General features: G+C 36.2%; 1 protein-coding gene across 6 annotated transcripts in view; it reads right to left on the reverse strand.

Moving 5' to 3' along the window:
* Positions 1–21,037, reverse strand: part of Ncoa2 (nuclear receptor coactivator 2) — a 262,018-nt gene that overhangs the window by 22,074 nt on the left and 218,907 nt on the right. For 5 of the 6 annotated variants that reach the window (XM_076836320.1, XM_076836321.1, XM_076836323.1 and 2 more), the window contains 6 exons: positions 19,420–19,521; positions 18,455–18,598; positions 14,941–15,088; positions 12,080–13,349; positions 4,302–4,512; positions 1,815–2,021 (listed from right to left, as the gene is read on the reverse strand). In XM_076836320.1, the coding sequence (XP_076692435.1) occupies positions 1,815–2,021; positions 4,302–4,512; positions 12,080–13,349; positions 14,941–15,088; positions 18,455–18,598; positions 19,420–19,521 (2,082 nt within the window). The remainder of the gene's footprint in view (positions 1–1,814; positions 2,022–4,301; positions 4,513–12,079; positions 13,350–14,940; positions 15,089–18,454; positions 18,599–19,419; positions 19,522–21,037) is intronic. The other variant, XM_076836324.1, reaches the window with a different exon arrangement.

Here is a 21,037-nt window from a genome sequence, read left to right on the forward strand (position 1 = left end):
AGGGCAATTAGCTAGATTTCAATGTTAATACTTATTTTAAAAACACTTTAAGTTATATTTAAGCTATACAATGATAATTTAAACTATACAATGATAGTATAGGAGAAAATATTATGTTTTTCTAAATATCTACTATCAAAACAATATCGCAATTATAAAAAGACTAGAAAGCAGAAGGGAAAATCATCCACAATTCAGCAATACCAATGCAATGATAACTGGAGTAGTCCATTTAAGTTTGTTGGTTGGTTTGTTTTTGGAAGCAGATGAGGACATCATATGATTCTTATAGCTTGTACACCAGTGATTTTCAGGCTGCCTAGATTTAAGAGTCCTTCAACAACTCAAAACTTCTTGTACTTTGCTGATAAGGAGCCACCCTTAATAAATCACAGGCTCCTTTTCTCCTCTAGAATTTTATGTAAGTTAACATTTTATTTTTATGAATCAATATTTATTCATCTTGAAAATAACAAAATGAATATAATACTGTTTCTATAAAATATGCACATGAATGAAGTAGTCAGTGTCAGGTGCAGATAGTGGGCAACAAATAAATAAGTAGTTGAATGAATAAACTACTTTAATACATTACAATTCAAGGTTCTCATGAATTACTTACCAATAATAAGTTTAAAAAAACCTATCTTTTCCTCTTAAGTGGAACACTTACATTCAGTTAATTATAATATGTAGGTATAGGCAATTATAATGTATAGATGACATAAAAGGATTGCAAACTAGGCTAAAAATACCAAGAATTAAAACACTATCAACTCTAGATTCTTTTTCTAGTATCTATTTCTTTCTTTTTGTCGAGTATCTCATTGAGACAAAGGAAAAAATTACATATTGAGAGGTTTTCCTTAGGAATCTTGGCATTCTCCAATAGCTGTAATGAATAGATGACTAGGATGTGGTGGCAATAGCCATCAGTGCTGCTGCGATGATTTTAGGTCTGAATTGGTGGCAGTCAGGGAATATGGCTGCTGCAACAGCTGCACCTGTGACGGTGACTATTACTTAGGAAATGTGCCTGAGCAATTTGGCAGATACCTGAAATTATAGCAGATGAAGGTACAAACCAGATCACAGGCAACTTCCTATATCTTGAGAAATGGACTCCAGATCTGAAAGTTATTATTAGGCAGGCCAGGCATACTTCTATATTACTAGTTAGAAGTTCATGTGCGTGTATGTATTTTTTTTTTTTAAGACAGAGTCTGGTTGTGTTGTCCAGGATGGTCTCAAACTTGTGTGCTCAATAATCCTCCTGCTCAGTTTCCTGAGAGACTGGGTATATAGGCATGTGCCACCAAGTCTGGCTAAAGTTCTTGGCTTTTAATTTATATTTTTCTGAATAAGAAATGGATCACCTAGAATTATGAAATGCTGGTTGAATTTTAAACTTTCATTCTGAAATTTTCTAAGCACAAATCACCAATTAGTAAAAAGTTTTGGGGCTATCCATCAATTAGTAAGAAGTTTTGGGACTATCAGCAGATTATCACTGGAAGCTAGCAGTCACTAATTTACACATACTCTACAATGTCTAGAAGAGTAACTGAGATAGAAGCAAAATAAACTTAGGCTATATAAGTGATCAGAATCCTCATCAAAGAACAATCATAGGAAAAAAAACGGGTAGCTCACTAGAATGGTTTCTAGTATGCCACTTAAAATTTGTAGAATTTCCTCACTTTCCCGTGTTTGTTTCTAACAAGTTCCTGGAAAAAGTCTACTAGTTTGATGTGGATAAATACATCATTAAGTTAAATAATACCAATAAAGTAACAGTGCAATTGAGCCCTTACCTGTGCTACTGTTCCCTAAGTTTCCTTGGTTTCCTATCATCCCTTGGTTACCCATCATTCCTGGCTGAGGTATCACTGAGTAGGGACTATTGTTTCTGATTGGTGGGAAAGGTCCAGCACCAGTTGGGCTCTGCAATGTGATGTCAAGTGGTAAATTCTGGTTTGGCAATAACCTGCCCAGTTGCCCTGGTCGTGGGTTATTAAAAGCTAAGGAGAAAACAAATGAAAATTGAAGGTTAATATAAGATAATGGAAAAGAATATTAACAGTAGTAGTGTTTAGGGAAAATGCTGTCTGTAAAATAACAAGGAGATGCATGCCAGGGACCAACTACCTACAGCAAAGACAAATACACAGACAAAATATATATGCAGCACCAAAATATAGACATGTGATCTAATAATCAATAAGCCTCTAAAAATTCTTGATGAGCTTGCAAAAAAGGGGAAAAAAACCACATTGGTCATATATTTTTCTTCCCAATAGTGGCTTTTAATATTCAACTATGCTTTCTAAGTAAACCATTAAATGTGTTTTTTTTTTCCATGTATGTCATTCAAACTTAGAAGTATTGTTTTTTCACAGCAAAGAAGTTATAAAACATCTCTTGTAAAAAGCACCAAACCCACACACACATGTATTGGAAGTTAGAATATCATTTCTTAACTGGAGTTTCCTAGGATTAGAATTAAATTAAAAATGGATACTGCCATTGGAAGTTAAAAATCTAAAAGTGTAAACTATGTTACCTGAAGCAGAATTAAATTAAAAATTTATTTATAGCTTCTTTAGATTCTGGACCCATTTAGATCTGAAATGATTTTTATGTTAGTCACAGGATTTTTTTTTTTTTCTTTGTACCGGGGATTGAACCCAGGGGTGCTTGACCACTGAGACACATCATCAGTTCTTTTATTTTTAATTTTTTTTTTTTTTTGAGACAAAGTTTTGTTAAGCTGCTGAGGCTGGCCTTAAACTTGCAATCTTCCTGCCTCAGCCTCCTGAACTGTTGGGATTATAGGGATGAATTACCATGCCTGGATAGTTCACAAGAGTTTATTGTGTACTAAGCATTATATTAGTATCACACAGACAACCTGTAATTTGATAACAGTGCTATTAAGCTTTTAAAATACTAAGATAATATAAATTACAATTTATAGAGCTGATTTATTAGATAATGTCAAGTACTTTATTTTCTCTAAATTATATGAACACAGTCTAAAATAGGATAAATAAAGAGTAAGCTCTTAACAATTCACAGTAGAAATATTTAGAAAAATTAAGTCTGGGAATGGAAGTTATGTACGTGCTTAACCATGGTTTCCTCAGGGTTAGTCGTCTGGTTTCCATTCAATAATCTGAATACCATTAGGAGTAACAAAGAGGCAGAGCCATGAATCCCCAAGTGGCCTTCATTATTTCTCCTGGCTACTGAGTAAAAACTATCTAGTAAGTTTCTTGCCTACATTTCAATTCTTTGACTTTCTGGAATCTCCCCTCCATTCCTCCATTCCCCCAAAACCTCCATTCCCCCCAAAGTAGGCAGGTTTGAGAAATAACATATAAAAACTCATTTTTCCTTTGTTTTACCAATGGTCAGGAATCACTTGAGAAAAGATTTAATAATTAAAGATATTCTGTGATTTGGCTAATGGTTGCCATTTCTGACTTGAGAACAAAACTTAGGCATTAGGTTAAACTATCTGAAAAGGAAAAAAGACATTCTGTTCACCAACATTTAAGAGGTTATTTATCGTTTTATCAATTACAGTTTTGCAGCAGAAAAAACATTTTCTTCTATTCAGAACCATCAGATAACTTCAGATACTAACAGATTGGTAATCTAAGTGTTCATGGTAAATAGTTATCCTCATCTTACAAAATGCAAAGATAAAATGGATTTTATAAATAACACAATGAATCAAACTTAAAATATGCTTAGAAAGTTCTATGTCAAACATGTTTATATGAGGATTCCTAAAGGACAGGGTAAGATATGTTTAATGTGTGCAGTCTTATATATATGTTTAATGTGTGCAATCATATATAATTTACACACTTAAAGAATTTTTCTTAATAGTATATTATTCCCAAGTCAGTATAGCTTCCTAATTTTCTATATTCTAAGTATTCAGTTGTTTATTAATAAAATACTTAAATCCTTATTTTAAAATTCACTATCTGAAGGTAGTTACTGAAATGAAGGAAAAAATGACAATCAGTTGAGGAAACTGATTAATGTTGGTCAGTCTCACAACATGCACCACGTTGATTAAATTTCCCACAAGAGAATGTCAGAGAGCCACATTCACCAGACTCCACTTTGAATACTGTTTCTGAAAGACTGGGACAGTAGATGGTGCTATTTGATCACAAAAACCTTGAAGTGACTAAGCTATTTGTATCAGACTTCAATAACCTCTGTTTCTGATAGTGATTACATGTGGGAATTTCTTGGCAAAACCAGCAATATCTCATACTTACTGCTCTGTGAAATTCGCAATGCTGTTTTCTGGGCTCCAACAGGTGTAACAGGGCTGTTTTCAGCTGTGAGTTGCATGAGGTCATTGATGATGGCTTGCTTGTCAACTGATCCAGCAGGGGCGCCTGGCCTCGTGTCTGGGAAAAGCTGTGGTAATTGACTATTCTGCAAATCATCCAAAATCTCCTCCAAGTTGTCCAGCTCACTGCCAGGCTGTAGTCAACAAACAGAATTCTGAGTTTACCCAGGCCTATTCTAAGAGTGGGCACCCAGGCCTATTTGCAATCACAGACTGACCTGGTGCAAGTTACCTTGGCCAAAGAGAAGACACAAGTGTACGTGAATATCAGGCCTAATAGGTAACTCACTGTCTTTTTAAAAAATAAATTAATAAAGGACAAATAATTTAATCTCTCAGTCCTGAATTCCCTCATCTAGAAAGAGAGAGATGGCTGAGTTAGAAAGATCTCTTACCACATTGTGATTCATTGGCAATTTATAAATTCCCTCTTTTTTTAATATTTATTTTTTTAGTTTTAGTTTTATTTTTTTAGTTTTAGTTTTATTTTTTTAATGTGGCGCTGAGAATCGAACCCAGTGCATCATGCATGCTAGGTGAGCGTGCTACCACTTGAGCCATATCCCCAGGCCCCAATTCCCTCTTTTATAATGCTAATAATCTATGAGAATATGTATTTCCAATTAATTATGAGTGGACTAAATAACTTACAGTTTAGGACAAGGTTTGTGGTTAAGTCTCCCTAAGAAATAATAAGAACAAAAAACTAATATAAATGTGATCCAAATTTGCACTGTAAATCAGTATTTAGAAAACGGTCATTTCTATTTAGAATTTTCCACCCAAGTAAGGGTGGGGCAGGTGGGAAGCAGTTGCAAAAGAAATGTGAAGTTACTATGAACTAGCTAGGCATTGCTCTTTCAATTTAAGTGATACTTTTTCCTGCTTGCACTTTCAGTTTTGAATGACAGTGGCTTTCTCTGTCATTCACCAGTTTAGGTGACAAAATGTAGGGAAGCAAGATAAAAACTGGTCACTCCCAAACATAGCACTTATTAATTTGATTTTACAGAAGCCACAGACATGTTTCTTAGGGCTCCTTCCTTTTAAATTCAATTTCAATTACCAACATTAAAGTAGTAAGGCAAACATCACCAATGTTTTATAACTGGTACTTTTCTTCTTCTGAGAAATTAAACTGATTTCATAGATATTCTTTTCACTAAAACCTATCTATATATGAATTATTTAATATTAGATTGTAATTACATGTAAAATCAGCTGAGTTAAGGCTAGGATTACCTTCCATTGACAAAAAGTGGTCAAGAATGATTTTCTTGATATGTAGAGAGAAATGCAAGTCAGGCAGCTTCTATAAAGTCTGGATGGACTTTGAATCCTTGACCATGACTAGACTTTTCCTCTACACTGATGAATCAAAACACATACCACACATGTTGTGATAATGAGTTGTACTTATAAGCAGAAAGGATTATATCTTCATCCTACATACAATTTCTATCTTCCTTGTGGACCTGGGATTTGCTAGGATCATTGCAATTTATGGCAAATGTTATATCTATATAAGATATCTTTTGACTGGATATCTTTCTCAAGTTATGAAGGACAGTCTGAGGTCACATTTTATTTGATTCTTCTCAGAAACAAGTAGTTTAGCAATAAACTTAAGAGACCTATTTTCCAAGGAATTCTTAATGTACTGTTAAAGAAATTACAAGATCAATTTCTTGACACCCATTTTTAACAAAAGAATGGGGTATTTCCTCTCTATGAAAGTGTTATGTCTTAGATAAGGGTCAGATCCAAAGTAGCATCTTTCAGGGTTGCAGGATATGACTGTTTCTTTGACCAAGACCCAAATGAAATAGTTCAGGTAGGGGCTATGTTGCATTTAAAAAGCCTGTAGTTAACATGTTCATGCTATTAAAGCCACAAGGGAACCAAACCCCAGTAAACTTAAGTCACCCACCTGGTAATCACTCAGCTGGGGCATACACTCATTGAGCTGAATGGTGGTCAAAATTCACACATATGTAAAGTGATCTCACTATAAATCTATCTTTATTATGATTTGCCAAATACATAGGTATGAATGAATTAATATTTTCTGTACATTTATTACCCTCCAAGGACAGTGCCTTCAAGTAGTTGTGCACTCAGTCAACAAGATGAGTTCCTTTTATTACATTAACACTTAATTAAAAAATAATCTTCCCAGGATTAACTAAATTTTCTCAGGGAAAATCCTACAATTTCATAAAAAAAAAAAAAAAACGTTCCATAAGAACATGGGGTTAAACATTCTCATAACTGTTATAAAAACAGTGAGATCAGAAAGAGGCTCTGATAACCTGTGACATGTACCTCTGGTTCTGTGGAACAAAGTTTCCCTACAATCCTGTCTTATTAAAAGTATTTTTAAAAAGTGGCTCTTGAGGACTGGGGTTGTGGCTCAGAGATAAGAGTGCTCACTTAACATGCATGAGGCACTGGGTTCAATCCTCAGCACATAAGTAAAATAAAGATATCGTATCCACCTATAATTAAAAAATAAATATATTTTTTTAAAAAGTGGCTTTTGAAACACAATGTGTGGCAGTGAGGGAGGTGGGCTGTCATAAGTGATAAACTGCCTCTTGAGAAAGCTTTGCGGATTGCCTTTAATGAAAAGCATCCGAAATAAATAGGTTTATGTAAATAACAATAAAAATAAAGTCTATTATTTTTCCCAATGGATGCACATATATTTGCCCCCAATCCCAGATATGTTAAAGAAGGTTTCTGCAAAATACATTAACAACAGTCTGGGCCTAGACTTCCACCTTTCCTTTCTACCATCTTCTCTTTCCAACAAAGAAAACTGTATTATAAACCATCTCAAATAGAATAACAGAATCACAGTTTCAAGGAGTTCTAATGATAGAATTTGTAGGTCTTCTTTTATGACCTACTTCTATGTTTAAAATAATGAGTTTAATATAAGCATAATGTCATACACAAATATATATTAAAATATAATTTGGTGATTTAAATCAACTTATTTCAACTAATTTCTAAATTACTAAAATCTTAAAATTTTACTTATTTATTTATTTTGGTACCAGGTATTGAACCCAGGTGTGCTTAACCACTCAGCTACATTCCCAGCCCTTTTTATTTTACATTTTGAGACAGGGTCTCACTAAGTTGTTAAGGCTGGCCTGGAATTTGTGATTCTTCTACTTCAGCCTCCTGAATTATAGGCAGGTGCCACTGCACCCGGCTAAATTTTATTTATTTTTGTGGTGCTGAAACCTCAGGACTTGTAAAAGCTAAGCAAGTACTCTACCACGGACTCAAATCCTCCATCCTTGATTTATATTTAAAAAATATATTTATTAAAATTAAATTGATTTTCAAATTTTGATCTCTGCCATTTTAAAAGTTAACTTAGGTCTGGTAGTTAACTGTAGCTCAGTGGTAGACTGCTTGTGCACAAAGCCCTGGGTTCGATCCTTGGCAAGAGTTAATAATTTAACTGTGGACCAGTCTAACTCTAACAACTAAACACATTTGTCTTTAGAAAGCTATGCAAAGGGTAAGGATCTGGCTCAGCAGGGTTCTTGCTTGGCATGCCTGAGGCCCCAGGTTCAATCCTGTCACTGCCCAAAACAAACACAAACCTTCTACAGAGTGGAAGGCAAAGGAATGTGCTGGGGAATGAGGTTGGGCAAATTATGTTATGTGCATGTACAAATATGGCATAATGAATCCCACTATTATGTATAATTATAATGTATCAATAAAAAAGTATGTGGGATTTTCTTGGGGTTGCATATCAAAAGGAATTAGTTCTACGGAAACTCATAACTGTAGAAAATGTTTGAATTCATTCAGCTTGCCATGTGAAAATGCATTATGAAATTATCCCTACTAGAGATAATTTTGCTTTGCCTATGTTTATTCCTTATAAATTATGGCAGTACACTTTTAATATTAATTTGTTATAAGATTACTTTAAAAATTCTTCAAGGAGGTGAAACTCAGAATATCTGTACCCTTTAGGCTGGTTAACAGTACAATTCAATTACCATAGCATTTTTCTTCTGTGTTTATATAAGTTCTAAAAGGGGTGAATTTTATTACATGAACTTTCTGATAAAGAATTTCTTCTCCTACATTTTTCTAAGTTTAATTCTCATCAAAAGTTCTTGTCCCTATCTACTTTGTTAGGCACAATTTCTTTGCAAGACAAAAAGATTAATGCCTTCCTTTAAACTGCTTTGCCAAGATACTTCAAAGTTTTGCTTAGGCATCTATTTGAATGCTCAAATTAGCCACATCAATTTGAGTAGTTAGTTTAAACTATTTCAGGCAGAAAATGAGTCAGAAAGATTTTTATAAAAGTTCTACAAAATGAAAAATAGACTTGATTTCTTAAATTTTTCATTTTTCTGATTTTTTTTTGTGTATCCAATCAACTTGTTCTCTGAAGAAAATATAAAGAGCACATGTATTTTAGTAGCATGAGTATTCTAATAAATTACAAAGAAGCTTTGCCAAATATTTTAAATAAAAGTGTAATTTCACAATTGCCTAATACAAAATTGTTAATAAACAATAATACAATTCTACCAAATTTGGAGGGAAATTTCCAGGACACGAGCTAAAAGCATGGTTTGCTTCTCTCTCTAAAGGCGTCAAATATAAGAAGTAATTCTTTTTAGACTGTTTCCAAATCCTGATCATAAGAGTCTGAGTAACATTAGAAAGGACACAAGAGTATCATTTGGTTAGGTATCAACTGTGCTCCATCGTGTAAATAACATATGACTTGAGTCAGTAAACATACTGGAAATTTTTCTGTCACTGTTTCTGTTTCCTGTTGGTTAGAAAATGCCATAGAAACATATCTTGTTTAAATATTCTACCCAGTAAAAAATGCTATTTTAGGTATAATAGCACTAGTGAAGTACTTCCTGTCCTTAATAAGTTAGTAATAGGTTAAACACACACTCAGTAAAAGGCTTTTTTCTGAGTCAAAACAACAAGATAGTTTATTGTAATTCAGGCTCACTAACTGTTTTATCTTAATAAATAACTCATTGTATTCTCTTGAAAGAAAGGTGATAGGAGATAGAACTCATGAGAATCTGGGAATGGTGAAGGGGAGCCAGAGGTGAAAGAATCATTGTTTTTTTCTCATGCTAACTTTGATCTAAATTTAGGTAATGCATACTTCCTGTGGTAACTTTTCAAGTTGCCATGTTTTTGATGTTAAAATTGCTCAGCAAAGCAGTATTTTTTGGTGAGTTTTAAGAGGGAGGAGAGGGAGGGTGATACCAGGGACTGGTTTTCATTAAGAAAAATATACTTGCTGTGTGTGTGTGTGTGTGTACGTACATACTCTGCTTTTCACTCCTCCCAAAATAGCACATCTGTGATTATACTCTGGCCCTTATGTTTCTCAGGTGAGACAGTTCTGATTAGAAAAGTGTTCCTCCTAAATAATAATTACAAAGTGCAAGTGACTAAAGGACTTAAACTTCGCTTTCCTTGTCTGAAGTTAAGGCAATCCCATGTGTAAATAAAGAAATGCCAAATAGTGGTTCCCTTCCCTGGCTTTCCAAATCCCTGGGGTCTAAGATCTGAGACAGAAACAAATTCTGTGAATGGTGAGAGGGGCTGGCTGGCCACATTAGACATAAAGCTAAGGTGAACCTCAGGAGCCAACATCTTTCCCTCTAGCTTGTGTCAAGACATCTGAATGACACTGTCTGTGCCTGCCACTCTGAACTGCAACTACCTCTGTGAAGTTCCATTTAGTAAACCTCAAAAGATTAAAACATTTACAGCTGTCAGTATGTTTGACACCTCACTTTATGCAAGACATCACTATTGCTGAGATCCTGGTTCCCCCAAAGCCATGATTTTACAGTATTACAGAACAGCTGTGATGTAGAACCTTGCATTAACATCTGAGTTTATGGATTAATTCCCTACTGATTATATAATTTTGCTGTTTCCCCTGTGAAGTTCAAACAAAAGTTTGAACAATTCTTTCTGTCCCCAGGAATCATACCAGCTGTTGACATCAAAGTGAAAAAAAAAAAAAAAAAAAAAAAAAAAAAAAGAAGAAGCTCAGTGCTTACAACTGGCTGGCCTAGCTAGAAGGGCTGTGGCCTCAGTGTTCCTTATGGCAACTCTCAATTCCAGCCCATTTCGGACAGCTTCTGCTGACTCAGCTGAGTTCAAGTCATAGCAAGAGCATGTAGCTCTTCTTGTCCCATCCACTCTTAGTCCCCAAAGATGGGAACACATAAATTATCTACTTGAAAAACTAATTTCAAGGACAAACTTGTGAGCTGTTTTAAGTGGGGAGACCTTTGCAGCTTCTTCACTTCTTAACCAATCATGACTTAATAATAAAGATGTGACTACAGAGCATGTCAAGGGATTAAGGGCCAAAGGCCCAGGGTGAAGTCTTGGATTATTTAAGCCTCATTCTGTCAGTGATACCCAGGAATGCCTGATGTCAAACCATTGTGGCTGCTCATAATCCATCTTTTTTTTTTCCTTCAAGAAAAACAAATGTTTTACTTTTTTGCTATGATGCCAATATCAGCTTAAGAGTCCTATTAAGAATGATTTTGAGTGAAGTGGATTGATATATTTGGAAAGGATATGAAATTTCAAATAGGAGGAATGAATTTATCAGATTTATTGTACAACATGCTGCCTATAGTTAATAAGAAATGCATACCTGAAAACTGTTGATTTTAAGCATTTGCAGTATAAAAAAAAATTAATGTCTGAGGTAATGCACATGTTATTAGCTTGATTTAGCCATTCCACAATGTATACATATTTTAAAATTTGTATACCACAAATATAGATAATTTTTGTCAATTAAAAAAAAAGAATGACTTTGAATATCACCTTGAGTATCTTTTTCAGGGCATTAATTTTTCAGATCAAACAACAGGGAATGTAACCTATTATTTTAATTTTGAATTGATATATGATGGCTCAGGGATGGCAACACTAAGTGAATCTTCATCCCTCCTTCCCTACCACCCATTTTCTCTGATACTTTTTATATCAATGGTCTAAGAAATTCTGTATTAATCACAAGTGTTGGTTGAGAAGAAAGAGAGGCAGAATCATCTTCATTGGGTTTGAAAACCAGTTAAATTCTGACCTTAAAGAAACAAAGGTAATTAAGAGACAATGCAATTAAACCTGCTCTGACAAGGCCCAGTTGGGAGGAAGTGATTATCTCCAAATTTGGGGTCAGCAAACTACAGCTTACCTGTGGGCTGAATCCTACCCATCCCTGCTGTTTTTTTTTTTTTTTTTAAAAGGGCCTACTTTTTTTTTTTAAAGTGGGCACACACACAAAATCTTTTGTGCCCTATAAAAACTCTGTACCTTATAAATCAAGTTTTCTGGAGCACAGCTGCACTGTTTGTCCACACAGTATCTTCAGCTGCTTTGCACTATCATGGCAGAGTCACACCCATTCAAGTCTGCCATGAGACTGTGGCCTGCTAACCCAGACCTGTAACAGGACCACTCCTTGCTAGGGGAGTGTTTGAAACATGCAGCTTCAGTGCAAATTAAGTCTGTTTCAAGGTAAGAAGCATAAAGAAGGCGGCTTATTTTTACTGAATCACCGGAGGCCTCCAAATGCCTCTGTGGAGGAAAATCCTTGATGGATCCAGATTAGTGTACCTGGGGAAAAGATATTTTGACACTCACCTGGTCACTGGGCTCAAAGCTCATGTCCTCCTTCTCAGTTTTCATAGCTATTAGTTTTGTATTACCAGCAGGGTCTGTCTTACTATCCAGTCGCTCAAGTTTGGGGGTTATTTCCGGTAAACCAATATCTTTAGTATCATCTTTATCTAGCAAATATCGAAGTAGTGCATTCTCTTTCTTCTTGGGGCTCACTGGCTCTTGTTTAACAGTCACTTCTGACCCAGGAGTTGTGCTGCTGGACTCCTGGCTCAGCTCTTTGCCTGTGGCTTCTGCTGTTAACTTGGCCAAGTCCACAGGGGAACTGCTGTCCTGCAAGAGTCTGTGCAAAATTTTATGCTTTTCCTTGAGTGAGGTCCCATGTGTAGACCCAGATCCAGGCAAGCTCCCTGTGGAGTCCTTGTTTGTGTCCGACAACGAGCTGGGTAAGGGTGAGGGCTCCATCTGGTCAGACTTGGTGGTCAGCAGCTGCAGGAGTTTGGTTTGCCCTTTGCTGTCATGCAGCCTATTCTGTCCCTCGGCTCTCTCCCCACTTGTGGTTGGGGGCATGATGGAATCATTTGTCTCCTTTTGCTCTCCAGGATGGCAGCTGCTCTCCGCTTGTCCAGTTGTACCTTCTGAAGGCTCCCCATAAAGTCCAAAACAGTCTTTGGAGTCCAAGCTTCCCATCTTGCTGAGTGGGGGAGGATTCATATTAACTGGGGAGTTTTGCAAATTGCCCATTTTTAGGTCCGGTGAAGCCAACGATGACCCTAATGAGACCCCATGACCCTCGCTGAGGGCCTGAAGTGCATTGAGGGAACTGTTGGTATAACTATGGCTATTTCCTGTGCTGCTGCAAACTCCCACAGGGGAATGCAAGCTTCCTGCAGGGGAGAACTGACTGGGTGGGATTCGAGGACTGCCAGCCACTCCAGGACTCATGCGATGCCTTGGTGAAAGCATGGAGTTGGGCTGTCCTGGATTCATGCCAGGGCTGCTTTGAGAGGGACTGTTCATTTTGAGTGCATAGTTACTACCCTGAGGAGTGGTTGCTTGCATTCCTGACACATGGTTCATTCCCCCAGAACCACCAAACCTGCCCATGGGCATGCCCATTTGTTCCTTTGGGCCATTCATGGGAAAATTTATATTGCTACTGAGGGTCATGTCCTGACCTGGGTTCCCACTGCACATGGCCTGATGGGCAGGGCTGCTAGAGCTAATTGGATTCAATGGCTTCCCCATCGCTTGTCCAGTCAGATCCGGATTCATTACACATACATTCTGTTCTCTGTAGAATGAAGAAAAAAAGGTAAGATAAAAGGAAAAATACTTAGCAAGTTGTTATTAATTCTGAAAAATGAGATGGCCTCTTTGGATAGACAATACTTGAATGAAGCCATGTGCAATTATGAACAAGACTGAACATGCACAATTTTGGATCAAGAGGGGGTGTTTTTCAGGCAACTCATTAAGATGTCTGTGGTTTTATGGCTGGAGTATGTTTAAATTTGACTATTACCATATTGAAATTGAAGGTACTAGACAGGACATTAGAGGAGTTCCAACTACACAATACATCTTTCTTATGTAACTGAGAGCTCATACTGACTTAAAGAAACGATTCAAGTATAGCTGTCTTTAATTCTTTGCCAGAAATTATAACTCCTAACAACAGGTACATCCATAAGCCTGGAGAGATCTGATATATACTACTTGGCTCAAAATGGACGTCAAACTTAGAGGGAAAAACCTTGCCCCTAACTGTTGGAGAAACTGCCAGTTACAGAGTCAATAGAGTTACTGCAGCTGTTTGGAATTAGGTCACCTTGTCCAATCCCTCTGCGAATCAGAGCAAGTGCTTCAGAAAACACAGGAGGGAATTCTAGAGTGACCACAGTTTGTGACTTTATTCCCCACTTCTGAATAACTCCAAGCCATCCCCTTAACTAATGACTAAAAGCAGGTTTTCTGAGTGTAATGATTTCCCGAGCACCATGAACTTTCATTTTCAGCCTTGGCAGTCACTTATGAGTTACCAAACTTGTTCACAAACCCAAACAAAATAGCTCTCACACAAATTTCAAACATCAGCCTTCAGTTAGGTGGGTAAACTTTGCCACATCTGTAATCACTTTCAAATAGTTTCAGTTTGAGGTCAGATTTATTAACAGTTGGCAAACAGGGCTGCCTGATTTTTTTCATTCCTATATAAGAAAGCAAATAATTGAGAAATGTAATAAAATGGGAATCTTTAGCCCAAGCAACCTTATATATCTTCCGATAGTACCTCATAAAGTTTCACATAACACCCAAATATTTATCTAACTTGAAACTTAATCATTTTCCTAAATGTGTGCTCCTGAACAGTATAGTTTATGACATTTAATTTAAAATCAACATTCAATTTTCTTTATTATAAAAAAATTTGTCACTCTCTAATTGAAAGTCTAATGTTAAGAAATTAAGCATGAGAACAAATCTAAGTATATACATTTGAAAGTTTTAGACTTAGAACACACAACATCAGGAATCATCCTACTGGCTCCCATGTGATTGCCTTGCCTTGCCTACATCAATATTGCAGTGGACCAATTTCCCTTCGCCAGTGTAAAAAGCTGGTCATGTGAGAGCAAAGCTAGAGCTAGCCTTACGTTTTTCTAGCTAGGTTTTAAAATTTACTAGTGTTAAGGCTAAAATTCAAAGGATACTACTACTATGCTGGTTTTTAGCCAACTGTTAACAACAATTTTATAGTTTCTATTACTGGGATGGATGAACAGAAATACCTAAAAACCCGTAGAATTCTATGATGATTTGTTGCTTTTGTAACATTTCCTTTCAACTGGGGAAGAAAAAATGAGTTCTTAGAACTGGATTACCTGTGAAGCATATGTAAAGATATTACAAGCTGAGGCTCATTAGTAGTCTGAGAACGGATGAGTTTGCTCTTCGTTTGTGCAGCAACAAGAGTGCCATCAGACAAGGAAAAACGATAGATTTGACTGAACGCCAATCCTTGTCTCAGTACTGCAGGCCAACAGGGAAACAGAATGCATGTTTAGGAAAAGGAAAATGGGTGGGGGTGAACAAGAAATAATCATGGTTATAAACTTCATTAAGTTTCATTGTATTTTCCTACCAGCATGTTAAAAAGTTATAACACATGACAATAATAAAACATAATTTAAAAAAAATTGCTTTGCACTAAAAATACCAATAAACTTAACAATGCAAACATGATATCTCTAAACAGCAATTTGCCTTTGATTTTTATAATACAAATATTAAAATGAAATTTAAGATATTAAATGTGCTCTCTGAACATTCATCTAGAAAGGACACACTATTCAATTCATCATCTCATGCTGTTTTCCCTCAGTTTTGTTTCTCACTGTATAAGAAGTATTACTTTAGTGTTTAGGACAACAAGAAGTAAAAGGCAATCAATCAGAAGAATCTTTTCAACTTGAAAAGGATCCACCATTTGATCCAGCTATCCCACTCCTCAGTTTATGCCCAAAAGACTTAAAATCAGCATACTATAGTGATGCAGCCCCATCAATGTTTATAGCAGCTCAATTCACAATAGCTAAACTATGGAACCCTTCAGTAGATAAATGAAGAAAATGTGGTACATATACACAATGGAATATTACTCAGTCTTAAAGAAGAATGAAATTATGGCATTTGCAGATAAATGGATGGAACTAGAGAATATCATGCTAAGTGAAATAAGCCAATCCCCCAAAATTAAAAAGCCAAATGTTATCTCTGATAAGTGGATGGTGATCCATAGTGGGGCATGGGGATAGGGAAGAATAAAGGAACTTTAGTTTGTGTACAGGGAAGTTGGGGAGTTAGGGGAGTGGGGGGTTGTGGGGATGGAAAGGACAGTAGAAAGAGACAGACATTATTACCCTATACACATGTATGATTACACAAGTGGAGTGACTCTGAACCATGTACAGCCAGAGAAATGAGAAGTTGTGTTTGATTTGTGTACTATATGTCAAAATGCATTCTACTGTAAAATAAATAAAAAGAATCTTTTCAGAGGAAAAAAAAGGCTGAACAAAACTGAAATAATAAAAGTCCCAATACTAGTGATGTGTAATTGGCTTACTGAATCTTTAGATGAAGGTCACATGTTCCATTTTCAAGATAATGCACAAATTTAACAAAAATCATTGAAGTTAATGTAATCTGTTTTACAATAATCTTGATATTCATCCATTATTTTATAACTATCTAACACTGAAAAGAATATATCAATTCAGGAAAAAAAGCCTTATAATTTGGTTACTTCTTAGACCATTTTAAGACGACGACCACGTTTCTACCACATAATCCTCAGTACAAATTTTGTGGGTTGAATAGCTAGCCCCAAAGCAACCAAGTACACTCACCATGCCACAAAATTGCCACAAGAGAGAGAAAAAGAGAGAGATTGACATACAATGTAAATTTTGATTTCTTGGTAAAATTTTACTTTCAGCAATTTGTTAAAAGATTCCCCTCCACAGTTTCAATTGGATATAGCACTTAGGTATTGCTTTCTGCCATGAACTGTTATGAAGTCACTGTGAAGTGGTAGGATTAGAAATGAATTCTGTACATACATACATCTTGCTTTGTACAACAAGTACATGCCTAACAGTTAAAATAAATACAATTTATATAAATATAACCCAGTGGCTTATATTTTCAGAATTTTCTGATGTTGGCTGTGATCCCTCAAGATTTTCCATTTCCATTTGGTCTACATTCAACATCTTTGCTAAGTAGGTATGTATAAGCATGCACCTAAGTCATTTAGGAAGCTCCTCCATTTAAACAAAGCTGTCCAGCAGATTCCTACCCAATACACAGAATTATCCCTAATATTACCTATTTCATAATTATGAATGTCTATATTGGGGTTCCTTTTAGTGGGTCTCATTTTACTTAAGTCAAGCAGAAGGCCTACTACATCTGTGTAAATATTCTTGTAAGGAACTGGAACACCAAAGAATTAAATGTAGGGCATTGCTTTTCAGGACCCAGGGACACAGGACATGTTTGCTCATGACAGTTTCTTACTCTGTTGTGATTCTTTATTTCAAGGCACATCTAGTGAAATGGAAGGTTAAATACTGACTTCTGTCAAACACTGCATCCATATTTCCTCTTATTCTTTCCAACTTAAGTATGCTAGAAGGTGTAAATAGTTGAATTATATATTTAATTTCTAGGAAAGAAGTATGAAGAGAATAAAAAGGATGGATACAATTAGAAAAAAATAAGGAAATAGTAGAGCTTACTTCCTATAATTTGTGTTTTTTTCATAAGTGATCTAAAAAGCATAATGTTTAAACATACAAACCCTACTAGATAAATGCCAAGGTCACAACTGTATGTTGAATGGGTGACAAACTACAACTCTACAATTGTCCATGCTGAGTTACTAGGAGCACTGCTCTTCGGTGAGTCCTATATGTGCTGACCAACCCCACTCTACCTGGGCACAAACACAGGGACAGTAGCTCTCTCCCTAGCACTTATTAAAGCAAAAAGTTTTTCTTTGTTCTACCTCTTTAAAAGGAAACCAAAATGCACTTGTGAAAAAATTATTCTGTAGCAAGACCTTTGGGAACAATACCGCAGAGTGACCATCAGAGTGAGCTTAGTTGGACATCCTGGGCTGCTCATGTTTCCTGCCTTGGTCTCCATATCCACTGAGTGTTTAGATGCCTATTGCACAGGCTTGCTGTGAGGGTAATGAGATGATGCAAAGAAGGGACAAGGCCACACAAATACCAGATGCTCAATCAGGGCTGTATTATTATTGAAAGATGACTTTAAGTGGGTTGGTTTTGGCTGTTCTATTAAGAAAAGTCTATAACCTGAGAAGTCACTTCACTTCTTTGGGCTTTCTGGAAACATCTGGTGTCCTTTTTGTTAGTCATCACTTTGAAGGAGGGCCTGGGATCCCACTTTTATCTCTACTAGGAATTCACTCACTCTTATAAATTTCATTTATTTTTATTTTCAGATTTCTCTTATGAATCAGATATTATTTCTTTACATTAAATAGTACCTTGCTATCTTGCCAAACATCTAGAAGTCTGAGAGCAAAGAAAATGATATCTTTCCCTCTCCTTTTGTCCACCTTTATGACATTATCATCTCCTGCTCTATCTCCTTAATTAATCTCTTCTGCCCCACAAGTCTCCTGTAACATTCCTTCAGATAGCAGCACCTGGGCCAGAGGACATAAGCACAGGCAGGTAAAGAGCCACCAGAGCTAGAGCTGTCTCTGAGGTGAGCTTCAGGGACCAGTGTTTGAGAAGGTCCCATAGGAAGCAAATGCATGAGTAGTTTCAAACTTAAGAAATGTATCACTCAAATGATTACCTTCGTGATGATGCCTCTTAGCATAGGACACAGATTCCCCTTCATGCTGTGCATGGAACTTCTGAATGCACCTTCTCACCAGATCTTCCCAGCCTGGTTTCATGGCTGCTCTCATGGTGCTAGTGTCCAGAGAAGTAATCTTGCCTGTGAGTTAATAGTAGGCATTATACTTACATTCTCATCTATTTTTTATGGAAATAATTAAATTTTAAAAACACCCAATTCTCTTATAGTTATCCCTCAATATCTGTTGAGGACTGGTTCTGGGACCTACCCAAGGATACCAAAATCCACGGATGCTGCTCAAGTCCCGTATATGAAGTGGCCAAGTATGTGAATATAACCTATATACATCCTCCATATATATTTTTTCCCCCTTTCTTCCCATTACTAGGAATTAAACCTGGGCTTTACCACTAAGCTACATCCCCAGGCCTTTTAATTTTGAGATACAGTCTCAATAGGCTGCCAAGGCTGGCCTTGAACTTGTGTTCCTTCTGACTCAGTCTCTCTTGTTGCTGAGATTAGAGGTGAGTGCCACTGCACCCAGTTCCCTATACTTTAAGTCATCTCTAGATTCTTTCCTAACACAATGTAAATACCAAGTAAATATCTGTTATACTGCATTGTTTAAAAGAATAATGATAAGAAAAAAGTCTGCACGTGTTCAGTTTAGACGTTTTCCCCCTGAATATTTCTGATTCATGGTTGGTGGAATCCAGATGCAGAAACCATGGCTAGAAAGTTCCTGGCTGTATTGGGAATTAGATAGCTCAAGTAAAAAGACCAAAAGGGTGTATAGTGAGGCTTTCTCCCCTCTCTGTTCTTCCAGCTTTTATACTTCTACCCCAGCAAGCAATCACCATTATCATCTTCCTGATAGTCTTTTAAATATATTTGTTGCATTTACAAATATCTAAGTATTCTGAAATGATTTCTTTGGTCTTCTTTGTAAGAAAATTTACCTTGAAGATCCTGGCGAGTAGTAAAACTTTCTGATGAGGGAAGAACGGGTCTTTCCTTCATGGGGACTCTTCTTGCCACACAAATCAAGCAAGACTGCAAATCTTAAATCATATATATATATTTATGTTTATCATATTAGGCTTTTTTAGTGATTCAAACAAACTTGAATACTTATGACAGTACAAACCTTGTAAATCAGTAAGGGAGAGAATGAGAAAATACTACGTATCTCAGCTTGTCACTGTCTTTATTCTCTCTTCAACTACAGTGGGAGATGGCTGCAGGAGGGGGGGTGTGCTATGTAGGATGAGGTGGGAGTAGAGGATGAACTAAGCAATGTGTCATAGAAGTATATTTACTATAAACAGTTAACAATCAGAAACCAATTCCCCAGTGAGGAAATGAATATTTCTGAAGTGAATAGAATCCTTTCTTATTAAATGGCTGAAAGTAACAACCAGCTCAATTCATAATAAAATATAAAATGATGAAAACTAAAATCTGATACTCTGCTTTATCATGGGTTGATTCTTGAGTTTTAGGTCTATCATGATATGAGAAAACTAGACATACTTTCTACCAAACCATGTAGGTGGCCCTACAATGGCAATGAAAATTTAAAACTAAGAATATAAATTGAGTTAGGATGCAGATACAGAGACAAATCTCAGGGTATCTAGAAAATTTAGTGTCCAACAGAATAGCTGCATTACAGTTCAGATTTTAGGCCATGGCTAGTTTCTCACACCATGGGCAGTTGTCATTGGACACAATACCTTTATTTATTTATTTATTTTTATATGGTGCTGAGAATCAAACGCAGTGCTTTGCACGTGCTAGATGAGTGCTCTACTGCTGAACCACAACCTTAGCCCTTCATATCTTTTTTTAATGTGTCTTTTTCTTTCTTTCTTTTTTTTTTTTTTGTGGTACTGGGGATTGAATTCAGAGGTACTTTACCACTGAGATATGTCTCAAGCCCTTTTTATTTTGAGATAGGGTCTCACTGTGTGCCGAGGCAGGCCTGGAACTTGCAATTCTCCAGCCTCAGCCTCCTGAGTAGCTGAGATTACAGGCCTGGTGTCTTCTGATCACCTTATACCATTGATTTAAGATTGCTGGGAAAGAGTTTATTGAAATATATCAGGAAAAAGCTGGTATCTCAAAATATAATTATCATCTGGGTTGATGGTTCAACAGGTTTGATTCCCAACACCAGAATTTTTTTTTTTTAATAAGAATTAAAAACCTATCATCTTTACCAAAATGAAAGCTAAAGTTCTTTCTAACCACTTTACAGGTTATTAACTCATCTGATCCTCTAATAACTCTGAGGCAAGTAGTTGCAGTATTTCCATTTAATAGAGAAAGCCAAAGAGCCAAGTTTTAAGAAACTTGCCCAACATCACACAAAACTTTGGAGAAGCCAGGATTCAGACCTAAGCATATCTTGGCTCAGAAACACTGCTCTTATGCTCACTTGTTAACATACAGCATATGATTTTAGACATACGAAAAAAGTTTAGATATAAAACTGAGTTAATTTATTTTATTTCTTTTTTGGTACTGGGAATTAAACCCAGGAACATTCTGCTTCTAAACTATATCCCAGTCCTT

This window comes from Callospermophilus lateralis, chromosome 16, assembly GCF_048772815.1.
Source record: "Callospermophilus lateralis isolate mCalLat2 chromosome 16, mCalLat2.hap1, whole genome shotgun sequence".
Classification (NCBI taxonomy): Eukaryota; Metazoa; Chordata; class Mammalia; order Rodentia; family Sciuridae; genus Callospermophilus; species Callospermophilus lateralis.